General features: G+C 38.7%; 1 protein-coding gene across 2 annotated transcripts; it reads left to right on the plus strand.

Annotated features, from left to right (window-relative positions):
- Positions 1–1,513: 1,513 nt before the first annotated feature.
- Positions 1,514–12,434, plus strand: LOC104612533 (glucosamine inositolphosphorylceramide transferase 1-like). Of its 2 annotated transcripts, none has more exons than XM_010279976.3 (4): positions 1,514–2,364; positions 2,500–2,622; positions 9,749–9,916; positions 10,057–12,434. In XM_010279976.3, the coding sequence occupies exons 1-4, from the start codon at positions 2,065–2,067 to the stop codon at positions 11,737–11,739; spliced, it is 2,274 nt and encodes a 757-aa protein (XP_010278278.1). In that variant the 5' UTR covers positions 1,514–2,064; the 3' UTR covers positions 11,740–12,434. The 2 variants fall into 2 exon arrangements, with proteins under 2 accessions (XP_010278278.1, XP_088755272.1); XM_088899146.1 differs by lacking the exon at positions 1,514–2,364 and adding an exon at positions 3,683–4,026 and having other exon boundaries at positions 2,508–2,622.
- The last annotated feature ends 964 nt before the right edge of the window (positions 12,435–13,398 follow it).

The following is a 13,398-nucleotide window of genomic DNA, read 5'->3' on the forward strand; positions in this document are numbered from 1 at the left end:
TTATTATCATGACATCACCCCCATCTTGTGGATAATGGATCTGATCAATCAACTTCATACACTCTGTAAGAGAACCTTTGATAGCTCCATTGTTTTCTTTTGTTCTCCATCTGCTTCATCTATTGACCTGATCCATTCTACCTGTGACAAGCATTCCCCATTATAATTCTTAATTTCATTCCAAACTAGTACATTAGGGCTGCAAACGGTATCCGATTATCCAATTCCAAATTCAAATTCGATCCGTTTATAATTGGATCAAATATGAATCTGCTCCTATTCAATCGATATAATCTGATTTGATTTGATTTAAATATATATTCTCATATATACTTAAAAAGTATATTATACCTATCATTGAAGTTGTTCTTAGTGTTTGTATTTTCACTAAATTGTCATATCTTCAAGTTTTATACAAGTGGTTTTCAATTCATTTTGTTCATAAACTATATTATTAAAGTCATTTTTAACTCATATTAATAATAATATATAATATTTTGGTTATTTTTAGTCTAATTCATTTATACTATTTAATATCTGATTATAATCTGAATTCAATTTGAATATGCTAGATATTCGATAGATATGATCCGATTCGGATTCAAATTCGAATGTTAACAAATCAAATTTGGATATGCCTATATCCGTTTCGAACCGATCCGTTTGTGGCCCTATAGTACATAATTTAAGTGTGTATCAGCCTTATTCTAGATAGATGCACACAGAACAACACACTACTCCAATTTTCTATTTCACAAAGTTCAAACTTCAGGCCAATTCTACGCCTACTGGTGGCCTACTGGTGTAGGGTTTCCAACTTGCATTAAAAAAAAATCCATTTTGGCCTAACTGATCCCCTCTTTTTAGGGGGTATTCTTTTTTCGGATTTTGAGAGGGGGAAGTTGGTCTATTTTCAAATTTATGTAGGGAGTAGGACAAATTTATTTTCATGGGTTCCTAGGTGGATAAATAACTTTCCCACCTGGGAGGAAAGTTCTAACACTTGAATGGGACAAAAATGCCCATTTTAATAATGATTTTTATGGGTAAAATAGTTATTGCCCTATTTGCTTGGATAATAAAAAAACATGGGTAAATGCACTTACCTGAATGGACTTACCCAGGTAAATGCATTTACCCCGAAAAATGAATGAGACCTTAATAGGATTGTCACTAATAAATTTTCCCTCTTAACCCAGGTATAAATTCACACTTATTTTGGATTTGGGTGCACATTTCTCCCAAATCAAGGGTTCAGAAATGTAAGATTTATTTGATCAATTAGTAAATTTTTTTATGGAATAGATCATAAACATCTGAAAAATAGTAAAGAAACTTCCCTAACAAGATCTAAGAAAAAAATATATTACTCAATACTCACAAAACATCTCTGTTTGGATTGAAAAATGAAAATAGTATAAACTCCATAAATTTGGCAGAGAGAAAAAGAATGAATACATCTTATTGCCACCCAATCTTTATATATGAATATAGCAAAAGCAAAACCATTTCTGTAGTCTTATCCAAACAAAAAATAAACCATTCAATAGGGCATTATACAGATGATGATGATGAGAATTGAGAAAGCTCTCTGCTCTCCACATTGTAGTTATAAATTCCCCAGGTTTGAAACTCCATTTCTCAATTGAATTGACTACAAAGTGAGATTTAACTCAAATGACCCAATAAATCTCAACAGTTAGAAAGAGAATGGAGATTATGCAAATGGGACAGTGGGAAGAAGCTTCGCGGCAGTCTGACTTTGGGCTTTGCCTTTCTCCGGGCCTACAATTGCTTGTCACTTCCCTTTCATATTTATCAAGCATAACAAATTAGAAAGAAAACAGAAGAGGAAGAAGAAAAGTAACCGAGGAGGGAGGGAGGGAGGGAGAGGGGAAAGAAGAGGAGGGTCTGCATCAATCCGTCGTTTTCGTCCCTCATTGCGAACGTTCCTCAAATGCAATGTTGTTCGCTTTGTTCTTATTTTTCTCAGGGGGGATTTTTGGTGAAGCCAATTGTTTATGAGATCGCGTTGCCTAGAGGAGTTGTTGGTTTTTCTCGGTTATGGGTTTCAGCCCAGTTAACGGTGGAAACAGCAGCAACGGGAGCAGTTGCTGTGATATGAGTCTCAAGTGCCGGTGTAGATGGAGATGGGATCACTGTTTCCTCTCCTCGACATTTCTCTTCATTCTCGTCTCCTTTGTTGTGTTTGGATCCGTGGCTACTCTTTACGCTTGGCTTATTTTCTCTCCTTATGAACGACCGTTTCTTTCTTCCTTCGGTTGCCAAGATGATTCTGAGGGTTCATGGTCGGTCGGCGTCTTCTATGGGGACTCTCCTTTCTCTTTGAAACCCATTGAGTCTGTAAGTCCTTTTCATATTTACTTTGTGTTGATTAGATTAGGTTTTGTTTGATTGGTTCTTTGTTTTTGGCTCCGGGTTTTGCTGGTTGATTGTTTTGGTTGATGGGTTGGTTGCATGGATCGGATTCGGAAACAGAAAAATGTGTGGAAGGATGAAAGCGCAGCATGGCCCGTATCAAACCCAGTTGTTACTTGTGCTTCAGTTTCAGATGCTGGATTCCCTAGCAACTTTGTGGCTGATCCTTTTCTCTACGTTCAGGTACAATTTCTTTCTTCTCCTTAGCTTTTCTAGTTATTGTTATTTGTGTTTTTTATCAATGTTCTTTAGGTGTTTTGTTATTATAATTGGTTAGAGTAAATATTGCTACTCTTACTCTGACAATTTCAGTCAATGATGAAACAGTAATTGGATTGAGATTTCTGATTTTAACTTGCAATAGAGGTACTCTTCTTGGATTGTCTTGTACATGCATGTGGATATGCTTTAATTCTATTTACTTCATGTTTTCCTGTTAGTCTTGATTGGTCCTAAGCGAGTTAGCTGTCATTGGAACGACCCACTTGGTGGTTCATGATTGCTTGATGGATTTTCTCAATGCTTTAAATCTCATTAAGTTAATACTCACATATAGCTTTTGGTCCCAAATACTTCATGGCTCTAACTTTTATTAATTTTTAGGACATTCATATCCAGCGGTAACACTGTCTAAGATGGTAATAGATGAGAGAAAAAAGAACTAAATATATGAAAAAAAGTAATTGTGAAAGAAAACTGTCAGGAAGCTTCAGAAGCAGTTTTACAAGGATACGAATAGTTTGTATTTCTTCTTGGAATTCTAGCAAATTATACTGGCACCTGGTGGGAGGAAAACAGCATGAAAAAGTGAAAAAGTTCATAGTAACTACTAGGACCTTAAAAAAATTGAACTCATAATACACCTAGCTGTTTATTTATGTCAAACATGCAACTGCGGAAAAACAAAGATGATATGCAGGAATTCCTTTAAGAATGCATGGAGTGTTTGAGGTGTCATCTTGTCACCTCCTTTTTTGTAAAACCTTTTTCTTATTAATAAAGTTTCTTTTATTGCTCTTCAAAAGTGGAGTTTTTGAATCTGATATTCTGATGTGTGTCCGACTACACAGACACTTCTTCCATTTTGTCACTTCATTGTCCCTAGGACTTTGACTTTTTATTGATCGGAGTCCCTGTTGCTTTGTTTTGGATATCAAGGCAATTCAAGAATCATGCATAGCCACAAAGTTTTTTTTTTATGAGAATAATGAGCGTGTAATCTGAATTTTGTATTTGATGCTAGGTTGGTATATCTCTATGGAACAAGCTTATGTAATGCTTATAAAATGATGAAGAGTGAAGAGGGGTTCTTGTTGGCAGTTTAGTGCTGAAGAAGTGGATGGGTTCTTGGAAGTCAAGAGACTCAAGCTGGAAGTTCCCTAAACCAGCAGGCAGCAGCTCCTCCACCCTATCTCTTGTTTTCGAGTCACTGATGGGTAGGGTTTTGATGATTTGAATTGGAGGGAACAATTGGAGGAGTAGAAGATAAGGGCTTCAGTATGATTTGCCAATGGGACCAAAAGGTCTACCTATATTGGACTTCCTGTTGGAATTGTTTTTGGTGGTGCATGCTCCACTTTGGCCCAGGTGATGGAGGCATTCTTGTCCTGGCCTAGAGTGGCCACTACATTTTTCCTTTTCCAGCAATTGACATTACTCTGCCTTTATTGCATGAGTTATTTGACTGCTTGAATGGTAAAATGACTGGCCTTTGGGGGTTGAACAGTTAGTGTCTATTTGTAACCTTCACAACTACTTGTTGTGCCTCTTTAGTTAATTTAATGAAAATTTCTTCTAAGCATTGATAAAAAAAAACCCTCTCCCCCAAAATATCTTATATTATCCTCTATAAAATGACAACTTTAGAGTTTAGACATCTTGTATGAAATTATTATAGGTAAACCATGAAAAACATATAACCAGTTTGGGTCTTCGTTGGGTTGTAACAGGTAAAACCATCCCTAAATCTATTATACTTGGGACTTGAAATGTTGACCCAGAATTGATCCTATTGATAAACTGGACTTAAAAATGCCAACCCATACCTTGTGGAATAGGGTTTGATTGGTTTAGGTCTGTTGGATTGACCCAGACCATTGACAGCACTGGGTGTAAGCCACAAAATTTGTACATCATTAAGGCATCATCTGTCCATTTTACAGTGCTTTACTTGCTGAAGGGAGTTTTCCATTGTTGCCTCAATCATGTTTTGTGTAGTCTTATTAGGGTTAGGTAAGCTTCTATTCCTTTCTTACCCTATGGATGTTTCTAAAAGCACTTTGATGCAACAGTTATTCATGGCTAGGCAAGAACATTCTTTCAAAGCCTTTGAGAAGATCTTACAAATCTTAAAATGCTGGAGTCTGTTTTGGCTCCATCTTCAAGTGGCAAACTAGGGAAAGAAGACAAAAGAAATGGGAAAATAATCCCATGGGGTGTCTTTTGGGCCATAATATCTGTGTAAAAATGACGTTCTTGATTGCCTAGAAGAACTAGTTGGAAGATATTTAATCTAATAGAAGTTAAAGTAAAGAGTGGATACGATCATTTACAGAAAAAAAAGGCTGAATTGGTGTATCTCTCCCAACATATATGTTCTATGCAGAGCAAGTTGTGTGACTACCATACATTTACCATTACCAATTTGCTGTCTGCTTGTTTCTGTATTTGGGATTTCTTCTTTTCGCTATTTGGTTGTAGGTGGACTCCCCTAGTAGGTTTGGGAAGCTTATTCAAGACTTCATTTTCTCCTCACAAATGAAAAGAGGTAAATTCTTATGGAGATGTACAAGAGCAGCTATCTTCTGGACAGTTTGGGAGGAACAAATGTGAGGATATTTAAAGACAAGAGTCAGGCTAAGGAAGCACTGATGGAAACTGTCGTGATGAGAAAAATAAGGAACACTCCAAGTTTTGAAGCCATACAATAAGTGATAATGCAGTCAGAAAGGAGACGTGATGTGATAAGTGTTGATATTAATCAAGCTGGGAAGGTGAGCGAGAGATTGAAAGTGCTAGAAGCGTTCTCTCTCTCAAAAAAAAGAAAGTTCTAGAAGCGAGTCTGATAGGAAGGTTTGTCGGGGTCGAGCTGGAAGCTAAGAAGGTAGAAGATTGAGTGTTGTTTGAATGGGGAAGGAACATAGTTCTGGGGGGTAAGGAAACTCAATGGGGGTTTGTTTCTTTTCATGTTTAACAATAGAGCCTAGCAGATTGGGTCTTGTAGTCAGAAAAAGAGAGGGTTAGGGAGTTCGACTTACGTTTGAGTAGATGGTTCCTAGCGGCAGGGGCTATTTGTGGCGATAGGAGGAGAGCTATGTGGATTGGGGTGACGGGAATTCCCCTCCATGCTTGGTATTTACTCACCTTCAAAATTGGGGAGCTTTGTGGCAAATTTCCTAAGCACGGTGACAAGAATAGGACGTGGTAGAAGTTGGATATTGATAGAATCCTAGTAGAAGTAGAGATATCACTAGAATCCTGAATATGGTGGAACTTCAATGTGCTTGGGAAACTTATGATATAAGAGTGTTTTTTAGAAGGGGATGACCCGACTTTTTTCAGTGTGGTGAGAGAAGAGGAAAATGGAAAGGTTGAGATGGAGGGGAGAAGAAAGGGGTTATGGGAGGAGCTTCATAGGTGTGAAGGTGGAAGGAATACAAAGATTTAGTTAGAGGAAGAGGATAATGTTTTGACAAAGATGGGGGGCAAAGTGGTAATTTAGGAGGGAAGGTAGAAGGTGTTGTGTGGGTAGAATGGCATGTGGGAGGATCTTTGATTTTTAGGTTTGAAGAGGAAAAGGCAGAACAATTTTTGAGGATTGAAGGTGGTTGGGGAGGATTCTTCTTTAGAGAGACGTGGAGGTTGGAGGCGAGGAAGAAGTGGAACCGTGGGTCTTTGAGAGGGGGAAGCTAGAGGAGGGTATTGAAGGGTTGTGTAAGGGGTTTAATGAAGTTGGTCTCAAGAGTGGGGTCCACCTATTAAAGTTGAAGGCTTTGGTTAAATATAGAGATATGTGATGGAACAAGCTTAAGATATTCAAAGGAAGGGGTTTCAAGGTTTGGGAGAAGAGCCCAATTCAAAGCTTGAAGAAGGAAGAATGAAGAGTGGATTTGGAGGGCCGTTGGATATGACTAGATTGGAGAGAAAAGGTGCTTTCAGAGCTAGAGGTTTCTTGAGACGATGGTGAAGAGTGTTAAAACTCTGTTAATTGCAAGTTGTTGATCGTGTTGAGTGCGTCAAGTGCACAGAGTGAAGGAAGAGCTTTGGTGGCTAGGGAGGAATGCAGTCAATAGGGTCAACAGGTAGGTACTGCTTTAAGGTTAAGCTTTGGTTCTTTATGGGTCGAGCTTCAAGATGGAGTGCTTCAGGAAGGGAGGAAGGATTCGGTTAATCAGGCTGATGCAGGATTTGAAGAGTGGATAGAGAAAGAGAAGACGAATTTGGGAGGAGAAGTAGCAGAAGACGTAAGGGGGGTGGGAGTGTTAAAAAAGGAGAGGGAGGTATGGGAGAGGTGAGAGGATTGAAGGGGGCGGCTTGGAAGTTAGTTGTGATCCTAAGGATGTTGATAAAGATGAAGAGAATGGAGCGGTTGGAGGATGTGAGGAGTTTTCAAGAACTGAAGTAGCAGTTGGGAGGCTAGGAGTTGAAGAAAGCTCTGAAGGTTTTTGTGGGTGAATCAGAGGTGTTGAAGAAAGCTAGAGTTGCAAATAATTTCCACTTGATGCATGTTACTATTTTTTTAAGACTGAAAGGGGGCCTGGTAGTAATTGGTCCAACAAATAAATTGAAGAGAGTCTAAAAGGGATCAGAATTCAAGGGTTCGATGGAGATGGTTGAGAGAGGTTCTGAGACTCAAGCGTTAGATGGGGTAGTGACTCATTAGTGTAAAGACTACTGGAACAGACCAACAGAAAGCAGTTAATCAGTTTTACAAGAGGAGGCCACGTCAGCACAACTAATCGTCCACTTGCAACAGCTGTAACAGAAAGAACTCAAAGATTGTAAACAGTATAAGTAGTGAAGCACAAAGAGAAATAAGGGAGGAATTCTTTCGGCATTAATCTCCTTCTCTCTCCCTCTCTCCATCCAACGAATTCAGGAGGTTGGCTCTCTCGAAGAGCCCTGAGTTAGGCAGGTTCCTAACAATTAGTTAGTTGTATTTGAGAAAAATTAGAGGTAATAGATGGGTCAGAGGTTTTTGAAAAGGATTGGGGGGGGGGGGGAGGTGTGGAAGAGAAGAAACTCAATTAGGTTAGTTTAGATAGCAAGGATGAAAAGGGTGGATTGGTGGAGATCGAGAATCTAGCCGCTAAAGATGTTAGAGTTTTAGGTTTGTTCTATTGGGGTGGAGAAGAGTTTGTTAGATGAGCGTTTGAAGCTTTTGAAAGGATCAAAAGGGAGGAGAGACTAAAGGAGATCATAGTAGGGGATGGTGGAGGGGCATGGAACGAGATAGGAAGTTGGCAGGAAGAAGGCATTTGAAGAAGATGAGTAAGGTGTTGGCGAGTCGGCATCTGTAATATAAGAAATTTTTTCTGATATTGTTCTAAGTTGTTATGGGTAGCGGAGGCTACTCAAGATGTTGTAAATTTTTCTTCTAATTAATAAAACCATGTTTTCTGTTGCTGATAAAAAAAGGTGTTGGCAAGTTGACAAAGGGCTTTGGGCATCTGTCCATTAGTTTGTGGTTCTGTAGTTTTGGAAGAAGATTAATTTACCAAGAAGAGCTTTGGATTGTGTGTTTCCTTTTTCTTTTGATTGTATTCATCTTTGGATTGTTATGTTTGGATTGGGTTGATCCTTGTGTTGCCTTAACACCCGCTGTCGATTGTATTCATCTTTTTATTTTAATGAGTATTTTTCTTTTACCTTTCAAAAAAAATGTCATGATGAGGGTGGCACGTTGTGTGAAGAATATGCCTATCTTTGCTTCTTTACTGATGACATTATTAAAAACTGGGAAGCCTACATCCTCTACAACAAGGACAAGACTACCTATTCTGTGTATGCCTCCCATTCTACCTATTATCAAGTTGAATTTTGATGGCTACAACTTAGGCTGCATTTGGTAAGTGTGCAAAAGCATTTGTGGGGAATAAAATGCTAAAGTTTTTGAAAACAAGGATCAGGATGTTAATACTATCGTCCACTTGTTCATGGTAAGAATTGCACATTGGGTGTTAACTAGGGGATTTTTTTGGCTAGTCAGACTAGGGAGGAATGTGAAGGAGTGAGTCTCTATGGACTCTATTTTGGAAGGCTGGTGGAAGGTTTCTAGTTTTGCTCCCACAAGAAACCTGAGAAAAACATGGGTATCTCCATAACTAGGCAGGATAAAGCTGAATCTTGATGGGTGTTATTTAGCTATTCTTGTTTTTTCTGGATTCTTTTCTTTATTTTTCTTGGGGGTGGGATGTGGACATCATGCTAGAAATATTCTGCTTAGTGATTTAGGTTGAGTTGGTGAAGTAACACTTTTAAGGGTTGAACTGTTAGCACCCCTCCAAGGATTGAATCTGGATTTTCAATGGGTGCCATAATTTGTCAGTAGAAGGGGATTGTGGAGTGGTTATTAGCTGGCATTGTTGAAAACAGTTGTCCCTTGGGCCCTAAGGTTCACAAGTAGAAAAGTGAAGGAGTTGTCAAGAAGCTTAAATTTCTTGTTCAGGTGGACACCAAAGGCAGCAAATAACCATGCAGATTCTCTTGCTAGAGAATGGGGTAACTAGGACTGATCTGGTTTGAGTTTGAGGGCAAGCTGGCCAGGTCTAACTTGTAAATTTTTGTTGTGTTTTCAATGTTATAGTATGACCAGCTTAGTGCTGTTTTACTGTTTTCTCCCACCCCATACATCTTAAGATGTTGGGTATCTCATTTTTCTATATCAATAGCAATCACTAATTCACTATAAGTCTATATCTATACCTATAACTGATAAAAAGGGAAGAAAAACAGAATGTCAAACATTTTCTAAGATTTTATCTTTATTTCCACTATTATTATAATGTTCCATTACTTTACAACATTCTATGAATAAATCCCACGATAGCAGTGCAGTTAAGATTAATATTGAAGCTTGAAATCTTGTACAGTTTCATGGTTGTGATGACTTTTGTCTGGTGTCAGGGCTGGCCTGACATGGCTAGTCTAGACCTGAGTACCTGACCTATTATTGGGGACTAAAACAAGCTATTGCCTGATTTTTGGTTAAGGAATGACTTTTTGTCCATCCATTATTGTAAATAATCTGATTTTTGTGCTTTTATTTAGTCTTGCTAAAATCTCCTCATGTTCTTGCATTGTGATTTAGGGTGATATGCTTTTTCTGTTTTACGAAACCAAGAATTCAGTAACCTTGCAAGGAGATATTGGAGTTGCAAAAAGTACTGATGGGGGTGCAACATGGCAGCACTTGGGCATTGCCTTGGATGAGGATTGGCATCTCTCTTATCCATATGTTTTTAACCATCATGACGATGTAAGATCAACTCCTCTTGTTTATGAGTCTTAATTGTTTTTGTTGTCTTAGAGTTAAGTTTTTTAGTTATCTAATTCTATCCTCTCCTTCCTGAGGACCCTGAAGTTGATCTGTTTGGTTTTGAATTTTATTTCCAACAGATATACATGATGCCAGAAAGCAGTCAGAAAGGTGAAATCCGTCTATATCGTGCAATTAACTTCCCCCTGCAATGGGCACTGCACAAGGTTATCCTGAAGAGACCTCTTGTGGATTCTGTTATCATAAACCATGATGGTAACTACTGGCTCTTCGGATCAGATCATAGTGATTTTGGAACCAAGAAGAATGGGGAGCTGGAAATCTGGTATAGTAGCTCCCCCCTTGGTCCCTGGAAACCACACAAACGAAACCCTATTTATAACACTGATAAGAGCTTGGGAGCTCGAAATGGCGGTAGGCCATTTATATACAATGGAAAGCTTTATCGTCTGGGTCAAGACTGTGGTGAAACTTATGGGCGGCGAGTCCGTGTCTTCAAGGTGGAGGTTCTTACCAAAGATGAATATAGGGAAGTTGAGGTCCCACTAGGCATGGAAGAGCCTCAAAAAGGCCGTAATGCTTGGAATGGTGCTCGTTACCATCACCTGGATGTGCAACAGCTAAGCTCTGGTGAGTGGGTTGGAGTGATGGATGGAGATCGTGTTCCTTCAGGAGATTCTGTTTACAGGTTTGTCCTAGGCTCTGCTGCATTTGCAGCTCTGGCTGCATTGATTGTACTAGTGGGAGTATTGCTGGGTGCTGTTAAATGCATCATACCCCTTAGCTGGTGCCCCCACAGCTCTGTAAAGAGAAGTGATGCCTTTTCAGTTTGGGAGCGTCCACATTTGTTCTCTTCCAAGCTGAGGCGGTTTTGTACTCGCTTGAACAGGACAAGTTCATTTTTTAGAGGCCGGATGAAGCCCAGCACCTGTGCTGGAAAATCAGTTCTTGCTTTAATATTTGTAATAGGGGTGTGGCTAACGTGCGTGGGGGTTAGAAATATATATGGTGGCAATGGTGCAGAGGAACCTTACCCTTGGAAGGGTGCCTATTCACAATTCACATTAATAACAATGACTTATGAAGCTCGCCTATGGAATTTGAAGATGTATGTGAAACACTACTCAAGGTGTTCATCGGTGAAGGAAATTGTTGTGGTGTGGAACAAAGGCCAACCTCCTGAGTTGAGTGACTTTGACTCAGTGGTGCCTGTTAGGATCAGAGTAGAAAAACAGAACTCTTTGAACAATCGGTTCAAGTTAGATCCATTGATAAAAACCAGGGCTGTTCTTGAACTGGATGATGACATCATGATGACATGTGATGATGTTGAACGAGGGTTCAGGGTATGGCGGGAACACCCAGATAGGATAGTTGGCTTCTATCCACGACTCATCAATGGGAACCCACTGAAATACAGGGATGAGAAGTATGCTCGAACCCACAAAGGGTACAACATGATATTGACAGGGGCTGCTTTCATTGACAGTAAGGTAGCATTCAAGAGGTATTGGAGTGAAGAAGCCAAAGCAGGAAGGGAGGTTGTGGACAAATACTTCAACTGTGAGGATGTGCTTATGAATTTTTTGTATGCCAATGCTAGTTCATCAAGGACAGTTGAGTATGTGAAGCCCACATGGGCCATTGACACATCAAAATTGTCTGGTGCGGCAATCAGCCGTAACACACAGGTGCATTATCAGATAAGAAGTGATTGCCTTCTCAAGTTCTCCGAGATGTATGGGACTCTGGCTAATCGGAAATGTGACTTTGACGGTCGGAAAGATGGTTGGGATGTATAGGCAGAAGGAATTAACAACAGGTGACTTGCCACCTATCTTTTTCATTTTGGGGTTTCTTTTTGCTCTTATTCTAATATTTTGTTATTATTTTTTTCTTGTAAGCTGTATCTATTTTTTTTCCTTTTTTGGGGGCTGTGGTTTTTGGGGATATCAGTAGCTTTGGTTAGTTGATGTACATTAATGGTATCATGTCTTTACTTTTTTATGGGGTGATGTTTGGTCAGTGTGGGCTTGGTTGAAAGGTTGGTTGGATGTTGGCATTCTAGAAACAGAAAGAAAATCACAATTTTGAGACCACTGATGTGTGTCCTGAATGCACGAAATGCTTGGGATGGTTTGAGGGCAATCCTTTAGGATTCTTTTGCCCATTAAAGAACTGAGTAGTGCGATAGTATCTGATTTGATGCAACAAACATTTTTGTGAATTGTAGCAGCCTAAGCTGAAGTGGATTATGGAAAAGAAAGAAACTTCAGAAACAGCTTGATCCATCCGTTTGAGGTATTATTGTATTAATGCCTTAGTGGGAACCTAGATGTGCAGCATAAGTTCCCATAAAACTTGATTGTACAAGCGGTTGAAAGTAGTTCTATTATTTGTCAGAAGAAATGTTTTATTTATTTTGTAGCTTTAATGAAACAAATAGTACTCTTCTCTCATACTTTGGAAGAAATAGAGAAAAAAGATCTTATGGGCTTGTGTGTGTGCAGTGTAAGTTCCCATGAAATTTGATTGTACAAGCGGTTGAAAGTGATTCTATTATTTGTTAGAGGAAATGTTTCATTTATTTTGTAGCTTTAATGAAAAGAAATAGTACTCTTCTTTCATACTTTGGAAGAAAAAAACCAAGATATAGAAAAAAACTTTCATTTGGTTACAAAAAATAGTCTGCTTTTACTTTCCAGAAACTGTCTCCAGTTGAAAGAAATAGCAAAGAAAAAAACGAAATTCATAAATTGTTAGAAAGAAACAAAAAATGGTCATTCTTCCCCTGGGCATTAGTGGATTATTCTTTTTCATTGCTAGTTTGCCTAGCCTAAGTGACCAAATGATCAACTTTTCAACTTATGATACAAGAGATGCCAAGTTTTCTTACATTCTTTTTAGTTTTTCCTTTTTGGTTGGTTTCTTTCTTTAATAACAAGGTTGACCAAATGATATTCCACATGATGCCAATCTGGACTGTGTTAACTGTTAAGTAATTACCGATTGTGTATCCAAAAGGAAAAGTCTATGTAAATGGGAGCTCTACCAAATGGAGTGAGAGATGAGAGGTGGAAAGGATGCAAGTGTATGAAGATGGTTGAGTTGGTGTAAGAAAGTAGAAAGATTTTTTTAGGGTAAGTTGCAGGTCACTATCCTCTACTTTGGGGGGTAGTGGCAAATAACCCCCCTAAACTTTTATTTGCGACAAAGACCCCTGAGCTTTTAGATTGCGTCTGACAAGGACCCCTCTGATGGCATTTCGTCAATTAAATTTTTTTAAATCCCCAAACTACCCTTTTCAATGATTTTACGCCTTTTTTTTCCGATTTTCATTTATTTCTGGTTTAGTTGATATTAATCATTTAATTGCATGTTGAATTTGGATATTTTATTCATATTGAATAGCTCATCGGATTCAAATTTGGATATTACCTGATTCGATTTGATTGATTATT

This window comes from Nelumbo nucifera, chromosome 2, assembly GCF_055504915.1.
Source record: "Nelumbo nucifera cultivar China Antique chromosome 2, China Antique-T2T, whole genome shotgun sequence".
Classification (NCBI taxonomy): Eukaryota; Viridiplantae; Streptophyta; class Magnoliopsida; order Proteales; family Nelumbonaceae; genus Nelumbo; species Nelumbo nucifera.

Coding starts and splice junctions, on each gene's coding strand:
- LOC104612533 (XM_010279976.3), top strand. CDS start 2,065: ATGGGTTTCAGCCCAGTTAACGGTGGAAACAGCAGCAACGGGAGCAGT. Junction 2,623..9,748: donor ATCCTTTTCTCTACGTTCAG/GTACAATTTCTT, acceptor ATTGTGATTTAG/GGTGATATGCTTTTTCTGTT. Junction 9,917..10,056: donor TTTTTAACCATCATGACGAT/GTAAGATCAACT, acceptor TATTTCCAACAG/ATATACATGATGCCAGAAAG.